This window comes from Oncorhynchus gorbuscha, linkage group LG23 (assembly GCF_021184085.1).
Source record: "Oncorhynchus gorbuscha isolate QuinsamMale2020 ecotype Even-year linkage group LG23, OgorEven_v1.0, whole genome shotgun sequence".
Taxonomy (NCBI): domain Eukaryota; kingdom Metazoa; phylum Chordata; class Actinopteri; order Salmoniformes; family Salmonidae; genus Oncorhynchus; species Oncorhynchus gorbuscha.
In genome coordinates this window covers 28,128,568-28,154,059 of record NC_060195.1, presented here as the reverse complement: position 1 = coordinate 28,154,059, position 25,492 = coordinate 28,128,568, and the positions used below count along the sequence as shown (strand labels likewise).

Genomic DNA, 25,492 nt, shown 5'->3' with positions numbered 1-25,492 from the left:
TCTCCTCACTTTCTAATGTAGTCTCCTCACTTTCTAATGAAGTCTCCTCACTTTCTAATGTAGTCTCCTCACTTTCCAATGTAGTCTCCTCACTTTCCAATGCAGTCTCCTCACTTTCTAATGCAGTCTCCTCACTTTCCAATGTAGTCTCTTTCACTTTCTAAAGCAGTCTCCTCACTTTCTAATGTAGTCTCCTCACTTTCTAATGTAGTCTCCTCACTTTCTAATGCAGTCTCCTCACTTTCTAATGTAGTCTCCTCACTTTCTAATGTAGTCTCCTCACTTTCTAATGTAGTCTCCTCACTTTCCAATGTAGTCTCCTCACTTTCCAATGTCTAAAGTAACTTTACAGAACGTCACCCACATGATGTGCACACTCAAGAGGAAGTAAGTTGTTTTTCTAGTCAATGCACTGAATGTGTGAATGTATGGGTAAATGTATGGAGGGATACAACAAAGCAAGTTGAAATGTATATAATAACATGTTTACTATACATTCAAATATCTACATATAATTGTAATAATTGGGATGTTGCTGTGAGGTGTGACCATTGTACAAAATAAAATGCATTTCAAAACGTTTCTCTGGTCTCTGCATCATGTCTAGAATCAAGACAGACAAACCCATGCACCAGGGAGGAGTCAAGACTTTCCTTTTTAGAATTCCCATTCCAGCATGATCACTTCCGTTATTTTTCAGAATGCTCATTCATTGGTCCGGTGCTTCACCGCTTGTCACTGCACTTGTTAATTTGCGTGCCCATCCTAAAGTCATGGATAAGGCCGTTGTCTGTTTGTTCACCAAAATCGGATCAAACACAGCGCAGTTACGACAGTGAGTGGACTTTATTGAGGCATAGCAGGTACATCGTCATCATAGGTGAGAAATCTCTATAATTTATAACTGCATCTTGTCATGTTTCTGTTTTTGTAATAACCAATATGATCAATACATGTTTTTTTATTGCGTCGGTAGTTGGGTTATAGCCTATGTGTAATTATATTTTAATAGTATACCTTAATATCAATATAATGATATGTGTATTATAAGTAGGCCTATAATATTCATGGTTTATCAATTAAATGTTTTGTAAGGCGCATGTAGCCGATCGTATGAATTTAATTCCAGTATTCTGCCTGCCTTTCGCGTAATATTTTAGAAATTGCGAGTTGACTCTTTATACTGACTCGGATCTATTCGACTCGTTCAGTCAAATGAACGAATCTGTCGACTCATTTCGTTAATTTGAGTCAGTAGACCTCATGTCCAGAACCCCCTATCGGCGAACGATGAACTAAAAACTCGAAAGAATCATGATTCTACAAGCCATCTCGTTCACCATAGGGGGTTTATCGGAGCTGTCATATGTGACATAAAATTTGAAAACTGTGTTTCAAACAATGTACATTTGTGATTGCTAGTCATATAAATACGATTATTTATTGATACATTTGAAACGAGGTCAAAATTGCGGCGCAACCGGACTAGATTAAGAACGACTCTTGGCAGAATATAACGGTTTGACAGCCGCGGGGGAGATTAGCCAATGTCCTTCTTCTTGAAAGTTTATGGCAGACTGCACCTACTGGGTAATGTAACAATAACATACAACATGTCAGGATCCGTATGTTATGTTGACGAGGGACATCATCTAGTGTCTTTACTCCTACTACCATTACTTCACTTCTTTCTGCCACTCTTCTCATCGCGTCTGGACAGGACACATTCTGGTCAGCCATTATCCTTGCCGCATCTGTTTCCTTCACCCTGCCTAACAGGACACTTCAGAAATTCGGGTGCATGTTCACAAACCACAATTGCAGCATTTAGGCTCAGCAGGCATATAATACTCCTCCCGTCTACATACACTTGACACATGATCAAGTAATTTACATTTGCCACACTGCATGGGTTTGTATACTGCAAGATTTTGCTCCAACAATTAGCTCAGTTGGTCAGGTGTAGTGCACACCTCTGGGCGGTATACTGTATTTTCCGATATACCAGTATTGATGCAAGGAGCGTTTTTAAGTTATTACTTTACTTTCGATAACGGTATTTGAATGTTTAGTTTGTTAAATGTGATACGATATTGTGTAACGTCGATTTAGTTTACTTCACTTCTTGAGTCATCTCTCTCCGCTCTCACTCTCCATGCCGCTTTCCACACAGACCCAGCCCGCCGCTTTCCACACAGACCCAGCCCGCCGCTTTCCACACAGACCCAGCCCGCCGCTTTCCACACAGACCCAGCCCGCCGCTTTCCACACAGACCCAGCCCGCGCTTTCCACACAGACCCGGCACGCCGCTTTCCACACAGACCCAGCCCGCCGCTTTCCACACAGACCCAGCCCGCCGCTTTCCACACAGACCCAGCCCGCCGCTTTCCACACAGACCCAGCACGCCGCTTTCCACACAGACCCAGCACGCCGCTTTCCACACAGACCCAGCCCGCCGCTTTCCACACAGACCCAGCCCGCCGCTTTCCACACAGACCCAGCCCGCCGCTTTCCACACAGACCCAGCACGCCGCTTTCCACACAGACCCAGCACGCCAGCTTTCCACACAGACCCAGCACGCCGCTTTCCACACAGACCCAGCCCGCCGCTTTCCACACAGACCCAGCACGCCGCTTTCCACACAGACCCAGCCCGCCGCTTTCCACACAGACCCAGCCCGCCGCTTTCCACACAGACCCAGCCCGCCGCTTTCCACACAGACCCAGCCCGTCGCTTTCCACACAGACCCAGCCCCGCCCCTGTCACGCAGGGAGCGCATGTGATGTTCCTCGACCACTACTAGACACTTGCGTTCAATCTACATGGGCAATGCAACACATGTATCAATGTTGATGAACAACGATGCTGTTTTCACTTTGATTCTTAATATAAATTCACCAGTGTTCAATAATGGCACTATTAATTTGTGTTTCTTACACCTGCAAACAGGTAATTAGCAAATCGGGCCTAAATCTTGTTAGCCGCTAATGGTAATCGCTAGTTAGTTGGCTGGTTTGGCTGGCTAACGTTAGCTAGCTAGCTAATAAATATACTGAGTCGGAGCAAATGTAGTTAGCTATACAGCCTGATAATACCAGTGATGGTATAGACCTAAATAAGCATGTTATTTGTGTAACAGTATCTTCCAAATCAAAAGAGTAATATGCGAAGCATGAATACGTTCACTACATGAAGTAGCTAAAATAAAATATTCAATGTATCCAAAGATTATAGAGTCCCATAGGAAACAGTTAACACTGGTTCCTACCTTGTCACAATAACTAATCCCTTGTATTTTCATTCGTTGTCATGTCAAACAACACTTATTCAAAGTGCCCACTATATATTCTAACTATATAATTACAATAATAATAATCCACGATTCCATCAGTTAACGCAAGTGTTTTGCTCTAAATCTTAAGTTAAATTTCAATTGCAACATTTGGTTAAAAATAAGGCCTAGATTGTTTGTCCATATCGTCTATGTGGTAGAAATGGATGTAAATGCTGAACATAATTTTTGTCTGAAGTTGAATTGTATAAAACAATCAGAATAGAGAAAGACCCCTAGACCTTCTAGCCCGAAGTCCAGCGCGCTATTATTGACTGCCGCAAAAGCATGCTCGAGCGGCAGAGTCGATATCCGCGCTTATAAACCCAGGGTTGTTACAATATAAACTTTTTTTTCTAAAAACATAAAATACTGTAATATGACATTTTGACCATATCGCCCAGTCCTACCTGACTAACTGAGCTAATGTATTTGTTCAGTGATTGCGTAAATTCAACACACCTGCGTGGTATTCCAGGTCAGTTAACTCAAAAAACATGAAGTGGCTATCGTTCGAGAACTGCAGCAGCCACACAAACGATTCGCTCTTGAGTTCGAGTGTTGAGCAGAAGGCTGTGTGTGTTTTGGTTCTACAAAGCTGTGTCCAATAACATTCAATAATCAAATGATTCCATTTTTCACAATGCAATAACTTGTCCGTTATTTTCGGTCTCTATGATGCCTGTAAACATGATTTTTCTGCTGTGCACATGATGGACTGTTGGTTGCCAGTGAAAAGAGTCGTTCAGAAAGAACGAATCGTTTGCGAACTTCACATCAATATTGTATTTGTGCAAGTCACTGTCCAGCTGGCAAGTGCTGCTGCTGACGTTGTCAATTTCAGTTTAGGTTAAAGCTATGCTGTCTTGACTTTCACAATCGCATGTTTCTCATGTTCTGCAAATACTTTTTACCTCCTATTACTGCTTCCCCATTCTATTTCTGACCTTTTAAACAGCAGCCTGCTATGGTAGGCTATATACATACTTATTTTCCACTATAATTTGCAAATAAATTCATTAAAAATCCTATAATGTGATTTTCTGGATTTTTTCCCCTCATTTTGTCTGTCATAGTTGTAGTGTACCTATGATGAAAATTACAGGCCTCTCTCATCTTTTTAAATGGGTGAACATGCACAATTGGTGCCTGACTAAATACTTTTTTTGCCCACTGTATGTCTTCTCCATGGTATCTCCACGATTCAGGAATTTAATCTCATAGAATTTTGGGAATGGGTTAAAATAATTGCATTTGTTACTGATCTGTTGGTAAGATTTGTGGTAGATGAAGGAGAATTTAGGCCACAAAGTACTGGGATAAATGTTATAGGAGTGCATGTTGTGCAAACAGCATTGGTCTGTTGCAACTTGCAATAAGAAAACAAAGTCAATTGATTAATACTCTTGCATAAAAGCCTACAAATATACATTGAAACATTGCTTCACCTTCACCATCTGGTGTGGACACTGTGTAACATTGTGTGACGAGTGTGACTTCCTGTCTTTCCATGACATGACTCTGATGTTGTGACCTTTTGTAACATAGGCTTCTGGTAACCTGACTCAGGTCTATTTGGGGGTCAGAACACCTCCCATGACAGTGTGCTCTTCCAAAAACAAACATAAAACCAAACGTTTATTAATTAGTGTGTATAACCTCAGTGATTCTCACATCACATTGTATTATTGTATGACATTATTCATAAAGCAATTTTTGTTGTTGTATCAGGACCCTATCCACAAAGCGTCTCAGAGTGCTGATCTAGGATCAGGTCCCCATCTGTCCATATCATTTGATTCTTTATGATCTTAATGGCAATACTGATCATAGATCAGCACTCCTACTCTGAAGACGCCTTGTGGATACGGGCCCAGGCCTCTGGAACTCTGCCCCTTTATTAACTTATGTTGGGTTTTATGCTGACCTCTGCAGATTAGGAAGCCAGCCAAAATCTCCACATTCACCTTCACTCGCATAGATCCTGGTCCTCCATAGCACACTGCAGAATGGGATCCAGACAGGGTGATATACCAGGTAATACATGATGAACATCCTCCTTCATTGATCACATGTGATACACATCGTCAAAGATGAAAGCAAATAGAATTGATGACTAGTAACATCACTTTGATTCCCAACACAATAAGATAGTCAATGTGATGGTGTGCTTCTTCATTTGACACACAAATGGTCCACTAGCGATCAAATAAATGAGGTAAGGTCATTAAATGTTGCTCTAATGTTTCTCTTGCCGTTGTCTCCAATTCCAGCACTGGAGTCTGGTGTATCGGGGGGATTCTTTGGGGGGTTCTCTTCCCCCATCGGTATGTCCAGACGAGCCTTTAGTTATGACGAGGCCCTGGACGCTCCCATGCACTCCCCTCCCCCTGACATGTGTGTCAACAACCCATGGAAGGACCCTCTCATCCCACAGAGGAAGTTCAAGAGGATTGTTGAGGTACAGAACCTAAATATCTCCTAGTTATCTATCCTGTTACTACATACAGTATAGAAGTTTATAAGTTGTGTAATAGTACTTGTTGTGTAACGGCAACTGTAACGCTCAATGTCCAACCTGACCGAGGTTATCACTGTAGAGTTTAATGAACTGTTGCTGTGAGAGTGACCACCCATAAAGAACCTAGTATTGTGTTCATATTAAACCCATTGGCCTGTTGTTATGTCAAGGAGGACGAGAGTGGCACTGGCAGTCAGTTTAACGTGGCAACAGCAGCAGCACCGGTCAAGCCCACTGTCCCCGTGGTCAAGGCCAAAGCCTCCTCTCTCATGAACACACTCATGATCAGTAAGTAGGAAAACAAAAACACTCTCATTGTCAAATTTACAATGTATCTACACATCCAACATGCTAACATGGTGAGACACTTGACAACTTTACAATGTATCTACACATCCAACATGCTAACATGGTGAGACACTTGACAACTTTACAATGTATCTACACATCCAACATGCTAACATGGTGAGACACTTGACAACTTTACAATGTATCTACACATCCAACATCGTTACACAGTGAGACACTTGACAACTTTACAATGTGTCTAAACCTTTAACATCAAATCAAATCAAACTTTGTGTCACATGCGCCGAATACAACAAGTGTAGAGCTTACTGTGAAGTGCTTACTTACAAGCCCCTAACCAACAGTCCAGTTCAAGAAGAGTTAAGAAAATATTTACCAAATAAACTAAAGTAAAAAATAATAAAAATTATACAATAACATTAATGAGGCTATACTGTATACAGGGGGTACCGGTACTCAGTCAGTGTGCGAGGGTACAGGTCAGAGGTCATTTGTTCATGTAGGTAGGGGTGAAGTGACTGCATAGATAATAAACAGCGAGTTGCAGCAGTGTTCAAAACACTGCTGCTACTCCGGTGGCCATTTGATTAATTGTTCAACAGTCTTATGGCTTGGGGGTAGAAGTTGCTAAGGAGCCTTTTGGTCCTAGACTTGGCGCTCCGGTACTGCTTGCCGTGCGGTAACGTGTTAACATAGTGAGATACCTGTCAACTTTGCAAAGTAACTAGACATCCAACATGCTAACACAGTAAAACGTCCCATATTGTAGAAATATCAGAATAGATGGTATACAGTTGAAGTCGGAAGTTTTACATACACCTTAGCCAAAAACATTTAAACTCCGTTTTTCACAATTACTGACATTTAATCCTATTAACAAATTAACTGTCTTAGGTTTTAGCTAGGATCACCACTTTATTTTCAGATTGTGAAATGTCAGAATAATACTAGAAAGAATGATTTATTTCAGCTTTAATTTATTTTATCACATGCCCAGTGGTTCAGAAGTTTACATACTCTCAATTAGTATTTGGTAGCTTTTCCTTTAAATTGTTTAACTTGGATAAAACGTTTCGGGTAGCCTTCCACAAGCTTCCCACAATAAGTTGGGTGAATTTTGGCCCATTCCTCCTGACAGAGATGGTGTAACTTAGTCAGGTTTGTAGGCCTCCTTGCTCGCGCACGCTTTTTCAGTTCTGCCCACACATTTTCTATGGGATTGAGGTCAGGGCTTTGTGATGGCCACTCCAAAACCTTGACTTTGTTGTCCTTAAGCCATTTTGCCACAACTTTGGAAGTATGCTTGGGGTCATTGTCCATTTGGAAGACCCATTTGTGACCAAGCTATAACTTGCTGACTGATGTCTTGAGCTGTTGCTTCAATATATCAACATAATTTTCCATCCTCATGATGCCATCTATTTTGTGAAGTGCACCAGTCCCTCCTGCAGCAAAGCACCCCCACAACATGATGCTGCGACTCCCGTGCTTCACGGTTGGGATGGTGTTCTTTGGCTTGCAAGCCTCTCCCCTTTTCCTCCAAAAATAACGGTGGTCATTATGGCCAAACAGTTCTATTTTTGTTTCTTCAGATCAGAGGACATCTGCATTTTCAAACCGTAGTCTGTCTTTTTAATGGCGGTTTTCGAGCAGTGGCTTCTTCCTTGCTGAGCGTCCTTTCAGGTTATGTCAATATAGGACTCGTTTTACTGTGGATATAGATACTTTTGTACCTGTTTCCTCCAGCATCTTCACAAGGTCTTTTGCTGTTGTTCTTGGATTGATTTGCACTTTTTCCACCAAAGTATGTTCATCTCTAGGTGAGAACGTGTCTCCTTCCTGAGCGGTATGACGGCTGCTTGTTCCCATGGTGTTTATACTTGCGTACTATTGTTTGTACAGATGACCGTGGTACCTTCAGGCACTTGAAAATTGCTCCCAAGGATGAACCAGACTTGTGGAGGTCTACAATTAATTTTGGCTGATTTCTTTTGATTTTCCCATGATGTCAAGCAAAGAGACACTGAGTTTGAAGGTAGTCCTTTAAATATATCCACAGCTACACCTCCAATTGACTCAAATTATGATGATGTCAATTAGCCAATTGTCAATTATCAGAAGCTTCTAAAGCCATGACATCATTTTCTGGAGTTTTCCATACTGTTTAAAGGCACAGTCAACTTAGTGTATGTAAACTTCTGACCCACTGGAATTGTGATACAGTGAATTATAAGTAAAATAATCTGTCTGTAAACAATTGTTGGAAAAATGACTTGTGTCATGCACAAGGTAGATGTCCTTGTTTGTTAACAAGTTTGTTGACAAGAAATGTGTGGAGAAGTTGAAAAATTTGTTTTAATGACTCCAACCTAAGTGTATGTAAACTTCCAACTTCAAATGTATATATTGCACTGTATAGATCAGTGATGGGCATCTTGCGAATAGTTTAATATAATAGAATACCCAAGGTCTCTCAATTAGAAAACACAGTCACTCAATTAGCCCATGTCAGCTACATTTTTTGAGATTGGTAAGTTGTTATATTGGCCAGCTATTTAAACGTGTAGTAAGCATGGTCCAATGACTGACTGTAGCCGGGCCCATTGATCATCAATTTTCATATTAAACACTGCAAACATTTGCCTCCACCCTGTTGCAAAATGGGTAGAATTTATTTTCTGTAAAACTGAACATTCTTCTCTCCACCCCATGGCAAAATGTGTAGAATAGCAGTAAATGAACTTTAAAACTTAAAATGTTTATCTTCACTGTCACGATGGGGGCCGCTAAAAATGTTTTGCTCGCAGGGGAGTTCAGTTTTTGTTGTTGTCCGCACCCTCATCAAAGTTGCCCATCCCTGCTCTAGATGATAGGAATGACATAGAAAGATATATGGGATAGGATGGATGACATAATATCATTGCATTTTAACATTACTGCGCTAGACTAGTACACCACACTAGACTTGTATGTCCTACTGCTGAATGTGCTGACTGTGCTGACTGTGGTTCTTCAGAGCAGACCCAGGAGAGCCTCCAGAGGTTTGAGCTCCAGGCAGGGCTAACAGAAGCTGGCTATACCCCCCACAAGGGCCTCTCTGCAGAGGACACACGATTCCACCGCCTGGCTGAGGGGCAGATGCCTGTGAGTATGACAGGGACTGGAGGATTGACTGTTGGCACTGATACAAGAACAGCTTACCCTTGGAAAAAGCATATCCCTGTCCACTGGAGGGGTGGGTGTAATACTAAACCCCTCATCAATGCATAAGTTAATATTAGTTCAGACTCATGCTATCTGACATACCATGTTGTATTCACTGATGACATTTGCATTTAAAGTTTAGCTAAAGGTGGTCTATGATATGCAAGTCAGGTACTAAGGCAATAACATTATCAGAAGTTCTGTAAATGTATTTGAGAATTTGATCATAGCTGTTCTGCTATTGTTACTGTATGTTTCAATGCAGAACCAAGAAATGCTTGTGCGCGATTGAGAAAAACTGTAATGTTTGTAAATAGTTGGTGTAATTCCAGTCCTTTGATCAGTGCAGACTCATTCTATCTGAGTCATGCTACCTGACATACCATAGGTGGATGGGAGCAGGACATAGTGTTATATAAGAGCAATCAATCTTGAAGAACTAAAAACATGCTGTCTTCCTCTAGAGTGTGCTTGGATCTTTTTTGCTTTTTTTTAATGGCCAATATACCACGGCTAAGGGCTGTTATGCATGACGCAACACGGTGTGCCTGGATACCGCCCTTAGCCATGTATATTGGCCATATACCACAAACCCCAGAGATGCCTTATTGCTATTATAAACTGGTTACCAACGTAATTAGAACAGTAAAAATAAATGTGTTGTCCTTCCCTGTCCGCCAATCAGCATCCAGGAACCAAACTACCCAGTTTATATTGACATGTAAAGTCATCCAATCAATCTGAATACAAAACCATTAAAATACATTTTTCTAAAGTAGCAAGTAGAATTATAACCAACCCTGTTACATATATGAATTCCATCAATATCCACTCATGTTACACAGTCATTTTAGTACTATAATCATAATCTATATTCAGTTATTTTATAGGTAAATGGTATCCACATATATGGTGGACTCATTTTCATCAACACATATAATGGCTCGACAATAGCTTATATACATTGTCACCCACAAATTAGCAGGGCTATTTCCTTGTGTGATGTATTTGTTTTTAGATCATCTGATTTGTTGCCAGGTTCTCGATTCGATTTCGATGGTCGAGTTCTATGTTCTTTTGACACTTGTAGTAAACCATAGCTAATGCCGTATGTTCCACTGAGGTATAATAAGAATCAGTCTGTTCTAGAACATATTTCTCTGTGCTTTGCATGTTGCCAGGCAACACACTTAAAATGACACGATAACCCATATTTTCCTGAAACAGCCAATCAGAAAGCCTGTAACAAATTTTTCCGGTTTGTAGCTAACTTAGTTAGCAACACGGCATTGTACCTCCGTCTCCGTGCTTTATTTGTCAATTAAACTTGAATACAAAATACGAATAATGGATAAAATGACAGAGTGGATCGTACTGGAAAGTCAAAGGAATCTTCTCATGAAAAGGTATTTCATTAGATTTATATTTTAATTTTTCCTTGACAATATCCTGTATTTCGAGGCCTAACGTTCGCTAAATTAACCTAACAGGAAAATAAACGGAGGCCTACCGTACGTTAGCAACAAAAAAAGCTGAAAGGAAGATAATTTAACATACAGTATATACACAATGACTAGTCATATAGCTGATTGGGTGATACTTATTCACTTCTGGGTAACGTTATACCGCTAACAGAAACGGGGACACTTTGTGCTAGCGAACTAACGTTAGCTAACAACTACTGTAGCTTGATAGCTGACGTTGTTTGGTGAGGTCCGGGTTAAACAAACAGTTGATCAGGCTAGAGCCAGTTTTTGCCAGTCTGGCCCAAAAGTGTGTTGACGAACCTTCGACTCCGTAGCACATCGATACAATATATATACGACATTGTTGTTGTTCGTTTCAACACCGCATACAACAACATTTTCTCCTAATATTTGAGTGATTTATTGCCACTTGTAACAAGTAACGTTAAAATAAATAGTTACTTTTGCTGCACATGTATGTGTACCCTGAGTATACAAAACATTATGAACAACTTCTTCCTAATATTGAGTTTATATGAACAGCCTGAATTCGTCGGGGCATGAACTCTACAAGGTGTATAAAGCATTTCACAGTGATGTCAGCCCATGTTGACTATAATGCTTCCCACAGTTTTGGGTGGTGGACCATTCTTGATACACACGGGAACCTGTTTTTTGAAGTGGATTTAACAGGTGACATCAATAAGGGATCATTGGATTCACCTGGTTATTCTGTTATGGAGTGTTCTTAATGTTTTGTATACTCAGTGTAGATATTACATGTTATGTTTTCAGTATATCACAAACTGTTTCTCTGCATTGGTTTTTGATTTGGACAAGTTAAAGCTGTGTTTTGACATTTGGCTATTTATCAAAATGTCTTGTCAACAGGAAGCAGTGACAGCATAATTTTCAACTTAAGTTTTAGGATTATGAATGGATCTTTCCAATGGTATTGTACTTAATCATGTAAAAACTGTGGAACGAGTCTGAAATTGTGCTGCAATTGGTTTATTTTGATGATATACCAGAAATCACAATCGAGAGTGCCCTTCCTACTAAAAGGGTGTGCTCTATCAATGTCATATGGTCAGAGATTTACCCCCCTCCTGGGTCTTTGACAGAAACATGGGTGTGACATAAACGTGGTCCCTGACCAACCGGCTGGAGCTGTGGTCGACACCGGATTTAGATTCGACAGGCAGGGTTCCAAAAGGCTATGTTTCGGTCAGGTGCTGAAACCCTAGAGGAAACCCTTAGATAGAATGTTAGGAGCAGAGCAAACCAAGAGGGGACAGACAGTGCATCAGCCACATTGGAATGATGAGCAAGCAGTACAGTGAGCAGAACTTAAGAGCAAGGATTGCAACCTGGAGAACAGACGGAGATAGTACACACAGAGGTACGGGATATTCATCCCAATATTCCTCAACAGAATGGAGGATGAACATTGAGAATATTGTTCCAGAGATGGTAGTAACCAAAATCCACAGACTCAAAATGGTAAGATTGGAGCTTTTTCACTAGCCTATAGCATAGGACTATGGACTATTAGCTGGGAAACTCTCTCTAGATTGCCTAATGTTCGGTGAATATTGCTACTAGAGGTTGACTGATTATGATTTTTCAAAGCCAATACCGATTATTGGAGGACCAAAAGCAGGTACTGATTAATCGGCCGATTTTTATTTTTATTTGTAATAATGACAATTACAACAATACTGAATGATCACTTATTTTAACTTAATATAATACATTAATAAACTCAATTTAGCCTCAACTAAATAATGAAACATGTTCAATTTGGTTTAAATAAAGCAAAAACAAAGTGTTGGAGAAGAAAGTAAAAGTGCAATATGTGCTATGTAAGGAGGCTAATGTTTCAGTTCCTTGCTCAGAACATGAGAACATATGAAAGCTAGTGGTTCCTTTTAACATGAGTCTTCAATATTCCCAGGTAAGAAGTTTTAGGTTGTAGTTATTATAGGAATTATAGGACTATTTCCCTCTATACCATTTATATTTCATTAACCTTTGACTATTAGATGTTCTTATAGGCACTTTAGTATTGCCAGTGTAACAGTATAGCTTTCCTCGCTCCTCCCTGGGCTCGAACCAGCAACACAACGACAACAGCCACCATCAAAGCAGTGTTCCCCATGCAGAGCAAGGGGAACAACTACTAGAAGACTCAGAGCGAGCGATGTTTGAAACGCTATTAGCGCGCGTTAACTAGCTAACCATTTCACTTCGGTTACACCAGCCTCATCTCGGGAGTTGATAGGCTTGAAGTCATAAACAGTTAAATGTTAAAGTTAAAGTTAAAGGTCGCTCCTACCAGGTGGCGAATCGCATCTCTGCATGTCTGGCAGACATATCAGTGTGGATGACGGATCACCACCTCAAGCTGAACCTCGGCAAGACGGAGCTGCTCTTCCTCCCGGGGAAGGACTGCCCGTTCCATGATCTCGCCATCACGGTTGACAACTCCATTGTGTCCTCCTCCCAGAGCGCCAAGAACCTTGGCGTGATCCTGGACAACACCCTGTCGTTCTCAACCAACATCAAGGCGGTGGCCCGTTCCTGTAGGTTCATGCTCTACAACATCCGCAGAGTACGACCCTGCCTCACACAGGAAGCGGCGCAGGTCCTCATCCAGGCACTTGTCATCTCCCGTCTGGATTACTGCAACTCGCTGTTGGCTGGGCTCCCTGCCTGTGCCATTAAACCCCTTCAACTCATCCAGAACGCCGCAGCCCGTCTGGTGTTCAACCTTCCCAAGTTCTCTCACGTCACCCCGCTCCTCCGCTCTCTCCACTGGCTTCCAGTTGAAGCTCGCATCCGCTACAAGACCATGGTGCTTGCCTACGGAGCTGTGAGGGGAACGGCACCTCAGTACCTCCAGGCTCTGATCAGGCCCTACACCCAAACAAGGGCACTGCGTTCATCCACCTCTGGCCTGCTCGCCTCCCTACCACTGAGGAAGTACAGCTCCCGCTCAGCCCAGTCAAAACTGTTCGCTGCCCTGGCCCCCCAATGGTGGAACAAACTCCCTCACGACGCCAGGACAGCGGAGTCAATCACCACCTTCCGGAGACACCTGAAACCCCACCTCTTTAAGGAATACCTAGGATAGGATAAGTAATCCCTCTCACCCTACCCCCCCTAAGTTTTAGATGCACTATTGTTAAGTGACTGTCCCACTGGATGTCATAAGGTGAATGCACCAATTTGTAAGTCGCTCTGGATAAGAGCGTCTGCTAAATGACTTAAATGTAATGTAAATGTAAATGCTTGACGCACAACAGAGCTGCTGGCAAAACGCACGAAAGTGCTGTTTGAATTAATGTTTACGCGCCTGCTTATGCCTAACACCTCTGTCAGATACTTAGATACTTGTATGCTTGTATGCTCAGTCAGATTATATGCAACACAGGACATGCTAGATAATATCAATCATGTGTAGTTAACTAGTGATTATGAGTGATTGTTTTGTTATAAGATAAGTTTAATGCTAGCTAGCAACTTACCTTGGCTTACTGCATTCGCGTAACAGGCAGTCTCCTTGTGGAGTGCAACGAGAGAGAGAGGCAGGTCGTTATTGCGTTGGACTAGTTAAACATAAGGTTGCAAGATTAGATCCCCCGAGCTGTCATGGTGAAAATCTGTCTTTCTGCCCCTGGTCGAGGCAGTTAACCCACCGTTCCTAGGCCGTCATTGAAAATAAGAATGTGTTCTTAACTGACTTGCCTAGTTAAATAAAGGTATCAACAAAAAAAAGTCAAATCGGCGCCCAAAAATACCGATTTCCGATTGTTATGAAAACTTGAAATCGGCCCTAATTAATCGGCCATTCTGATTTAATCGGTCGACCTCTAATTGCTACCTACCTGGGGAACCATATTGGCAGGGTTATCCTGCTATGGGTAATAGGGGTGTTTGGTTTCTTTCTGGGTGGGAGCAGGACATGTGGTTTGCCTGTCTTGTTTGGCCTAGAAAGAACACTCCCTGGCTTGATGCGTTTAAGTTATACACATAATAAAAATACTTGATATGCAGTGAGCTTCTCATTTTGGACTGATGGGAATGGGATCCCTGCATAGAGAGGGGTATTAGAAGGCCATTTGTCTTTGTGCCGGTCCAGTGTACTTTGTAGCCTGTTGGCCCACCAGAGAATCTTCAATTCTTCTGTTCAGTGCCCCCTGAGTGGCTATCTCTCCCATTGACTGAGGTTAAGGGCGGTCAACGGTTTCCAATAACCCTTAGTTTGATACAGAAACAAAAAGGGGGGGGGGGGCAGGCCAAACTGGGCTTTGGGTTGTGTGTTTGTGGCCAGCCATCATTTGACTCGCCTCAATGTCACAATCTTGCTGTGTCTTCTTGCCATGTGTGTTGTCTGTAAATGTCTTGCAAAACACACACCTCTCTCTCCCTCATGGGCTGCAGACAGGGAGCTACTTAACAACATCTCTAAGCTGCATCTTTCTTCCTCTTTGTCTCTGCAGAAGCTGAGAATGCCAAGTGGGGACTTCAAGGAGGACAGGCTTTCGTCATCAGCTCAATCCACCCCTTGTGGCACCCCTTCCGGGACCCCCTCCGTTACCCCCAGCGTCAGTCCCCACGGATCACCGATACTCAACCGCAGGTATGTAGTGGAATAGAACTTCTCTACTGATATACTCAACCCCAGGTATGTAGTAGAATAGAACTTCTCCACTGATACTCAACCCCAGGTATGTAGTAGAATAGAACTTCTCCAGAACTTCTCTTTCATTTATTTTTTTAACCTTTATTTAACCAGGCAAGTCAGTTAAGAACATATTCTTATTTTCAATGACGGCCTGGGAACAGTGGGTTAACTGCCTGTTCAGGGGCAGAATGACAGATTGACAGAATGACAGATGTACCTTGTCAGCTCGGGGGTTTGAACTCACAACCTTCCGGTTGCTAGTCCAACGCTCTAACCACTAGGCTATGCTGCCGCCCCAGTGTAGCCTAGTAGTAGAATAGAACTTCTCCACTGATACTCAACCCCAGATATGTAGTAGAATAGAACTTCTCCACTTTTCTCAGAATAAGCAATAGATGCAAAGATTAATTTCAGATGGTACTTTTGTGTACAACTGTTCCATGTCTCTAATATTGTTAATGTGTGTGGGGGCACAGGAGCTGGTTCAACAACCTGAGTCCAGCACCGTTTCTCACCACACCGGAGCTCAGCAGTCCTAACTTCAGCCCAGAAATGGGAGGCAATGAGGGAGGAGGAGCAGGAGGGGAGAGGTGGAGCTTCTTTGGAACTTCTCGCCCAGTAGTACAGAAGTCCTCTACTGACCCTGGTTCAGAAACCAACACAGGTGAGAAATCAGTCCCTCAGGAGTCTCTATTATTATGACTGTTGGCTGAGCTGTCATTGTGGACTTTGTGTTCCCGAGAGAGAATGCTTTTAAGAATGACTTGGAATGTAATGGATGTTGCTGTTTTTGCTATATTGATTATATACCTTTTTGTTAGTTGAGTAACGTCCTTGTCTCCTCTGCTGTCCCTCAGGCTTCACTCTACAGTCGTACTTTGGCGTGCCAAAGTCCAACACCATGGAAGGGATTAAGACCCAGGTCAACCTCATGGTGGATGACCCTGCCAAGTTCAACCCCCCGAAGATCGAGATCAGCGGCATCGAGGGTAAGAGACCCTCCCAGACTCGCCCACACAAACTCAAACCCCGAGACATGAACGTCCTGACGCCGTCAGGATTCTGATACCCCCAGGAACCCCTTCTCCTGAATTCTACCGACCCTCCTTGGTCCAATTAAAGCACGAAATGGAGTATTTCCAACCACCTTGCCTCAAGAGGGTCACTTCTTCAGTTTCTGGGTGCTTTGGCATATGGTGTCCGGTTGCCATTGTCGTCTGCGATGTCATGAGATTGAAATGGTGGTTTTGATGTCTCATGAGTCACTGAACCAGTATCTGTGCTTGAGGAAACCGTAATGTCTCATGAGTCACTAAACCAGTACCTGTGCTTGAGGAAACCGTAATGTCTCATGAGTCACTAAACCAGTACCTGTGCTTAAGGAAACCGTAATGTCTCATGAGTCACTAAACCAGTACCTGTGCTTGAGGAAACCGTAATGTCTCATGAGTCACTAAACCAGTACCTGTGCTTGAGGAAACTGTAATGTCTCATAAGTCACTAAACCAGTACCTGTGCTTGAGGAAACCGTAATGTCTCATGAGTCACTAAACCAGTACCTGTGCTTGAGGAAACCGTAATGTCTCATGAGTCACTAAACCAGTACCTGTGCTTGAGGAAACTGTGAATATGACTAGATCTTCTCTGACGCTCAGGGTCCTTCAAGTCAAAATCCCAATAACCGGCTCTTCAAATGTTATGTCAAAATACATTCGGTACTCACCACAATATGGCTTTTCGCAGAGCAACTATCGTCGTTACTGCTGTTACGCATGGCGTTTACCTTCTAAAATGTATTTTGCGATACTGTACTGCTGCTGGATCAGCTGACCTGTGCGTGGCAGTAATGAGTCATTGGATTTGGCGCATGCGCATTTGGTCAAAAACAAATATTTTTTTACTATTTTTTTACCTTTTTTGAAAGTTACATACTGTGTGTAACGGCAGTATGAAGGTAGTTGCTCTGCGAAACGCCATATTGTGGTGAGTACCGAATGTATTTTGACATAACATTTGAAGAGACGGTTAAATGGGACTTTGACTTGAAGGATCCCGGGTGTCAGAGGAGAATCTTGTCATATGGTCTCCTTAAGCCCAGGTACTGGTTCAATCAGTCCCCTGCTCTGACTGACAAAAACCGCCATGTTTCATTATATTGAACTCCCTCTCGCTAAAAGCACTGTACAGCCCCCAGCCAATGCAATTTCACTCAACTAGACTCCACCTCTGATAGTCTTATGTTCTTGTAGTTTGATAGTTTTGTATAGTTATTTTGGGGGGTGGGGCAGTGATGTGGTCTTACTGATGTTGTGCCTAAGCTTGCTTCTGACATCTGCCATATCAGTTGACTTTTTATTTGACAGTCTTAGTACTATTACTTACGTTCGTTATTGGATGAGAGTGTGGCTACTGCTAACCTCAAATTTAAAAAAAATAATAATAATAATATAAAATCCAGATATTATGTTATTGGTATTAAATGGTGTGTTATGATATTTCCATATACAAGTCTGTAATGCTTTAAGAATATATTGATATGAAGGCCTATTATGCTTTGAAGTAGTCATTTGAAATGTGTTTTTATATTAACTATTATTTTAGAATCAATGCTGTTTTTGCAAGATGTTTATGAATTCCAATAGTTTGTTGCACAAGGGATAGCTTTTCCCACTGAATTCAGCTGTAAATAAACTCAACACAAACAAAATTACTCCCAATTTTTCTGAATGTTATTACTCTTAAAGGTTAACTCTAAAGGGCTGGGAGACCCCTCCCCACCATATAAAAGGACAGGGCTGACTTTGTTTATGAAACAGCTTCAGTCGATTTAAAGATGGACATTTGGGGGGGAATGGGGTTGCTAAATTAGTGTATTTTATGTTACATGATTGTCTAACATCCCACAGTCTTAAAATCCTCCATTAGGGTCCGCTGTTAGGTTAAATATTTAAGTTGTGAAACTTTTGCTGATTTGACAGTTGCATCTTATGGACGCTAGATGGCACAACGCTCCAGTGATGAATTACAACGGAGTCTTTCTGGATAAGTGTCTTACTAAGCTTTTCACACCAGGATTGTGGCACATTTGCTCACTTTATTATTTTCTAAATTCTTCAAGCTCTGTGAAATTGTTTTTTAATCATAGCTAGACAACCATTTTCAGATCTTGCCATAGATTTAAGTCAAACCTGTAACTTGGCCACGCAGAACATTCACTGTCTTCTTGGTTAGCAACTCCAGTAAAGATTTGGCCTTGTGTTTGGAAAGCAGACAACCAGGTTTTCCTCTAGTTGGCTCCATTTAGTTTTTTTTTATCCTGAAAAGCTCCCCAGTGCTTAATGATTAAAAGCATACCCATAACATGATTCAGGCCACCACTATGCTTGAAAATATGTCGTGCTCACTAATGTATTGTATTTGCCATAAACAATACACTTGTGTTCAGGACAAAAAGTTCATTCCTTTGCCACATTTTTTGCTGTATTACTTTATTTGGAATATTTTTATTCTGTACAGCAGAGTTTTTCAAACCCTGAGATGTACCTTCAACTAGCTGATTATTAGAATTGGGTGTGCTAGATTAGTGTTGGAGCAAAAACCTACAGGGCAATTAGGTCAGTATTGTGGAGTAACTACAATGTTGTTGAGCCAGCACGGCTGGCCCTTAAATGTACACGGAGAGCCAACATTAATAATAGACATGTCAGTCTTATCAGGACTCCAAGTGGAGGAGAGATTGACTTCGTCACTTCTTGTCTTTGTAAGAGGTGAATGCACCGAGCTGTCTGTTTAAACTACTCGGACACCCATTAATACCCTACAAGACATGCCACCAGAGGTCTTCACAATCCTTCACAATTCCAGAACAGACAACGGGATGTGCACAGTACTATATAGAGCCATGGCTACATGGAGCTCTATTCCACCTCAGAAAACGGATGCAAGCTGTAGAATCGGTTAACAGATTAAAATACACCTTATGGAACAGCGGGGACTGTGAAGAGACACACACACACAGGTAGACACGCACACAAGCGCTAGCACACCCAATCTACACACCCGTGCATTGTAATATTGTTGTATAGTGGTATACATTTTGTGTGATTTATGTGTAATGTAAGTGTCTTAACGTGTTTGGACCCCAGGAAGAGTAGCTGCTGCCTTGGCTGGAACTAATGGGGATCCACATTAAACCTCATGAAGAGTAGCTGCTGCCTTGGCTGGAACTCATGGGAATCCACATTAAACCCCAGGAAGAGTAGCTGCTGCCTTGGCAGGAACTAATGGGGATCCAAAATAAATACAAACTGACTCAAGACACTTCAGCTTTTAATTTTGTATTAATTTGATTTGTAAAAAATTCTAAAAACATAATTCCACTTTGACATTATAGGGTATTGTGACAGCCATTACAATAGTTAGATAAGATGCTGCATTTCCAGCACAATATTCCAGCTCAATATTTATTTGAAGGGCTTTACCAACACTTTACCCATTAGACTTTCTGACCATTCACCTGCAATGGCGATTCAAAGTGTGCCAATGCACAAGTCTGACGGGGGCACACCTTCCCTTAGTCTGTTTCCTGGTGATGAAGTGCAGATTCCATTTCTTCCTCGGCCTGACTGACATGAGCAATTGTATGATTACAATCTTGATCAATCTCTCACCAGTTACTGACAGGCTCTGTGTGTCAACAGTAATAATTGAAGCTTGCTCATCCAGGCAGAAACACCCCTGTAAGACAGGCTATAGCAATGGTTCCCTACAAGGACCATGTCTTTCAAAGAGAATATGTAAAAATCCAAATAACTTCACAGATCTTCATTGTAAAGGGTTTAAACACTGTTTACCATGCTTGTTCAATGAACCATAAACAATTAATTTACATGCACCTGTGGAATGGTCGTTAAGACACTAACAGCTTACAGACGGTCGGCTAAGGTCACAGTTATGAAAACTTAGGACACTAAAGAGGCCTTTCTACTGACTGGAAAAACACCAAAAGAAAGATGCCCAAGGTCCCTGCTAATCTACGTGAACGTGCCTTAGGCATGCTGCAAGGAGGCATGAGGACTACAGATGTGGTCAGGGCAATAAATTGCAATGTCCGTACTGAGACTCCTAAGACAGCTACAGGGAGACAGGACGGACAGCTGATCGTCCTCGCAGTGGCAGAACACGTGTAACCATTCTTGATACACACAGGAAACTGTTAAGCGTGAAAAAGCCAGCAGTATAGCAATTCTAGACACAAACCGGTGCGCTTGGCACCTATTACCATTCCCTGTTCAAATGCATTTAAATATTTAGTCTTGCCCATTCACCCTCTGAATGGCACGCTCATAATCCATGTCTCAAGACTTGAAAATCCTTCTTTAGCCTGTCTCCTCCCCTTCATCTAAACCCATTTAACAGGTGACATCAATAAGGGATCATAGCTTTCACTTGGAGTCACCTGGTCAGTCTATGTCATGGAAAGAGCTGGTGTTCTTAATGTTTTGTTCACTCAGTGTATTTAGTACTTTTTGAGACTTCACCTACCACAAGAAACCAGTAAGACAGAACAGGGTTACAACATTAATTAGTAACTGATTTGAGTTTTGTCATAGCATATCAACTGCTTATGATAAATCAATTGCTAGTAATTACTGATAAAATTGGTAATAGCTGAGATCTGGTCAAATGGGGGAAAAGAACGGAGTAAAGAGTATCAGAGTACGTACTTGAGAAGGGTGTGGTTCAGAATTTGGCTTCTCCCTTTGTAGTTTACAGCATGTATAGTACAGTCATGACTAGGGCAGAAACAGCACTACTTTCCCAGCAACTTTTGCAGGATGATGTTTATTGTCATGAATCTTGCCCTGGAGACAGAACTGAGTGATTTCTACTATTTGGTCCAACTGCAAAGGCCAAATTGTCTATCAAAACAATTGAATGAAAACTAACATTTGCTTTTAGGTCTTAATTGAAGGTTAGGCATTAGGGTTAGCAGTGTGATTAAGGATAGTGTCAAAGGTGAAATCTCCAGTTGCTGCATCCATTTTTGAATGAATGATATTTATCCATTGATTCTTGAAGAGTATAAATTCTTCATGAGCTCAGTTCAACTGTCATACCCTATCGGAACCCAAAATACAAGCTTGTTTTACTGCAATGTTTGTAAACAAAGACTGTAAAGCCTCGAAACACCACCTAATGTATCTATTGCTCTGTCTAGGAATTTCAGTGTTACATTTCTTCAGCCCCGCCCCTCAACTTTTTACCAAAATGCTTTGCTAGTTTTTTAATTTTGCTGATAGCCACTTTAAGGTTGGGGTTAGGTTTAAAATCAGATTGAATGACTGTGTGGCTGTGCCAGCTAGTGACTATTCTGCGGAGCTGCCTTCAGGTCAAGATTCATGACAAATGCCAACCTGCACAACTTTCATCTATGACCCTTACTGGTTTGGAAGTTGCCAATGCCCTTGTCTTGGAGGTAGCTTCCTAACCCCCTCCACTTATAGTTTGGCCAAAAGCCATGTATTTAGAGAGTTGGGCCAGTGCAGTTTCTGCATTATGATGCATTTACATGACACTACAATGTTCTATGGCAGCCATGTTAAGTCCCCATTAACATGGGGAAAATTTAAACAATGCTATGTAACAGAATATCTAGAATTAGAACCATTTTCAAATTCTCACAGTTGGCCTAACTCTCTAAATATATGGCTCTGGTTTGGCCTAATTAAAGGCTTTCAGGGCATTCATATCTGATTTTCAAGTGGTGCAGAGAGTGAGAGGGCAGACATCAAAAGGCCCAGGAGAGGACCAGGAGGACCAGGAGAGAGGGAGGAGGAACCGGGAAAGAGAGTGTGAAGTGTTGACAGAAGGAGAGCAGCAGGCGAGATCGATTTAATGTTGGTGTTAAACAGCAGAGTAGACGACTGCACACACACACACACACACACACACACACACACACACACACACACACACACACACACACACACACACACACACACACACACACACACACACACACACACACACACACACACACACACACACACACACACACACACACACACACACACACACACACACACAGGGGTGTCATGCACCCATTACTGTACAAGGGGCACAAAGTACGCGATGATATGTCATAAGGTGAACGCACCAATTTGTAAGTCGCTCTGGATAAGAGCGTCTGCTAAATGACTTAAATGTAAATGTAAATGATGGAGGGGGATGGAGAATATCGCATTTTTCAAATACCTGAAAAATATTTTTTCTGCAATCTTTAGCTATAATCATAATGCCCAATTCTATGTTAAAAATATGTGTATTTTTCTGCATAGGTTATCTAAGAGTACCTCTTGTTCAATTATGATTTTAATTGATTCTTTAATAACTTTTAAGCCTTAGGAGTTTAGTACAAATGCCACACTGGTATATAGTATCATAACCCAATAATTAAAGCCATTTGAGTATTTTCTGAAGTCTACCAACCTTGCCAGCAGGTATGCCAGCTAAAATAATTTGACACACTAGCTAATCTACCTTGATTGATAGCCTGAAGTAGCTTGGTAGCTAGTTATGAGAATATATCTAGTTGGCAAGCTAAAGCCAACTTCGTTAAATGTCTAGGTGGCTAGTGTTACAGAGACACAACAAAAACATTTTAGTTGTATTTATTCATCAAGAAAGAATCAATAGGGTAAATTAGGTGAAATTAATATACAAACATACCTGCTGCGAGTCCTGCCCATCACCGACACACACGTCTGCACACACATGCAAACAAGCACACACATACACTCAACTCTCACACACTAACAAGCATGCATGCACTTGACATACAAACACACACACACTGTGTACCCCATAACATGGGGATGTGGTGCAGATGAGAGTTGCTGGAGGCAGCAAGCTTTAGGCCTTTCCTGTCACTCGTCATGTTACTGTGGGAAACAGGCGGATGCCACAACACTGGAGGAAAACAAATCCATCCAGCTGAGAATTAGCTGGGGCCTCAGCCCATAACCACCGCTGGATTCCTTGTGTTACTTCAGTAACATTAAACCCACACCAAAGAGAGGGTGAGGGAGAAGGAGAGAAAGAAAAGAGAGAGCCAGAGAGGAGAGAGAGAGAAAGACAGGACAGAGACAGATAAATTCAAAGAGAGAGAGAGAGAAATTCAAATAGAGAGCAAAGAGAGAGCAGAGTGAGAGAGAGAGAGAGAGCAGAGAGAGAAATTCAAATAGAGAGCAGAGGGAGAAGAAAGAGAGCGAGAGAGAGAGGAATTCAAATAGAGAGCAAAGAGAGAGAAGAAAGAGAAAGAGAAATTCAAATAGAGAGCAGAGGAGAGAGAGAAATTCAAATAGAGAGCAGAGAGAGAAGAAAGAGAAAGAGAAATTCAAATAGAGAGCAGAGAGAGAGAATAGAAAGAGAAATTCAAATAGAGAGCAGAGAGAGAAGAAAGAGAGCGAGAGAGAGAGGAATTCAAATAGAGAGCAAAGAGAGAGAAGAAAGAGAAAGAGAAATTCAAATAGAGAGCAGAGGAGAGAGAGAAATTCAAATAGAGAGCAGAGAGAGAAGAAAGAGAAAGAGAAATTCAAATAGAGAGCAGAGAGAGAGAATAGAAAGAGAAATTCAAATAGAGAGCAGAGAGAGAGAGAGAGAGAGAGAGAAAGAGAAATTCAGAGAGAGAGAGAGAGAGAGAGAGAGCGGTGGCCGGCACCATAACGCTGCAGCACACTGCAAAAAATGTTTTTTAAATCCAGCCTAACTCAGACAACACCCCATCGATGACATCTCAACTAAGCATCATTTTAAAAGACTTTAAAAGTAACTTGTCCAACCGCATTTCTGTGTCAAAGAGTTCAAAGGAGATGAAAGCGCAATGTCTAAAACAGCATTCCAGCCGTGTGTATGTCAGACTATATAGGCAACCATGGGTATGACGCAAAAATACTTGTTTACGGTTCATGCTGAGTAGTACTACGCTGTTCTTGGTATACTGCAAATGACAAAACAAAAGTCATAAGGCTGTTATTAACATACATTTCCTTCAGAAAGAATTCAGACCCCTTGACTTTTTCTACATTTTGTTAGGTTACAGCCTTATTCTAAAATTGATTAAAAAGTTTTTTCAAATTGATCAATCTACACACAATATCCCATAATGACAAAGCAAAACAAAAATGTGGCTTAATAATAAAAAACTTAAATATAACATTTGCATAGGTATTGAGACCCTTCAATCAGTACTTTGTTGAAGCACCGTTGGCAGCGATTACAGCCTTGAGTCTTCTCGGGTATGATGCATCAAGCTTGGCACACCTATATTTTTGGGTTTCTCCCATTCTACTCTGCAGATTCTCTCATGCTCTGTCAAGTTGGATGGGGAGAGTTGCTGTCTCTCCAGAGATGTTCGATCTGGTTCTGGCTGTGCCACAAAAGGACATTCAGAGACTTGTACCGAAGCCACTCATGCGTTGTCTTGGCTGTGTGCTTAGGGTTGTCGTCGTGTTGGTAGGTGAACCTTTGCTGCAGTCTGAGGTCCTGAGAGCTCTGGAGCAGGTTTTCATCAAGGATCTCTCTGTACTTTGCTCTGTTCATCTCTGCCTCGATCCTGACTTGTCTCCCTGTCCCTGCCCCTGAAAAACATTCCCATAGCATGATTCTGCCACCACCATGCTTCACCGTAAGGATGTTGCCAGGTTTCCTCCAGATGTGACGCTTGGCATTCAGGCCAAAGAGTTCGATCTTGGTTTCATTAGACCAGAGTATCTTGTTTCTCATGGTCTGAGAGTCTTTAGGTGCCTTTTGGCGAACTCCAAGCAGGCTGTCATGTGCCTTTTACTAAGCAGTGGCATCCACCTGGCCACTCTACCATAAAGGCCTGATTGGTGGAGTGCTGCAGAGATGGTTGTCCTTCTAGAAGGTTCTCCCATCTACACAGACGAACTCTAGAGCTCTGTCAG

At 41.8% G+C, this 25,492-nt stretch overlaps 1 protein-coding gene across 1 annotated transcript; it reads left to right on the top strand.

Annotated features, from left to right (window-relative positions):
* Window positions 1–728: 728 nt before the first annotated feature.
* Window positions 729–18,234, top strand: LOC124011040 (putative monooxygenase p33MONOX). Its single transcript, XM_046323984.1, has 8 exons — window positions 729–880; window positions 5,270–5,371; window positions 5,608–5,795; window positions 6,026–6,143; window positions 9,181–9,308; window positions 15,340–15,479; window positions 16,001–16,188; window positions 16,382–18,234. Exons 2-8 carry the CDS (start codon window positions 5,344–5,346, stop codon window positions 16,588–16,590), a joined length of 999 nt encoding a protein of 332 aa, XP_046179940.1. The 5' UTR covers window positions 729–880; window positions 5,270–5,343; the 3' UTR covers window positions 16,591–18,234.
* Window positions 18,235–25,492: the final 7,258 nt, after the last annotated feature.

What these genes read in the sequence shown, in the direction of transcription:
- LOC124011040 (XM_046323984.1), top strand. Translation starts at nt 5,344, where the DNA reads ATGGGATCCAGACAGGGTGATATACCAG. An exon ending in CAGACAGGGTGATATACCAG is followed by an intron (nt 5,372 to 5,607) that starts GTAATACATGAT and finishes CTCCAATTCCAG; the next exon opens with CACTGGAGTCTGGTGTATCG. An exon ending in TCACCGATACTCAACCGCAG is followed by an intron (nt 15,480 to 16,000) that starts GTATGTAGTGGA and finishes GTGGGGGCACAG; the next exon opens with GAGCTGGTTCAACAACCTGA.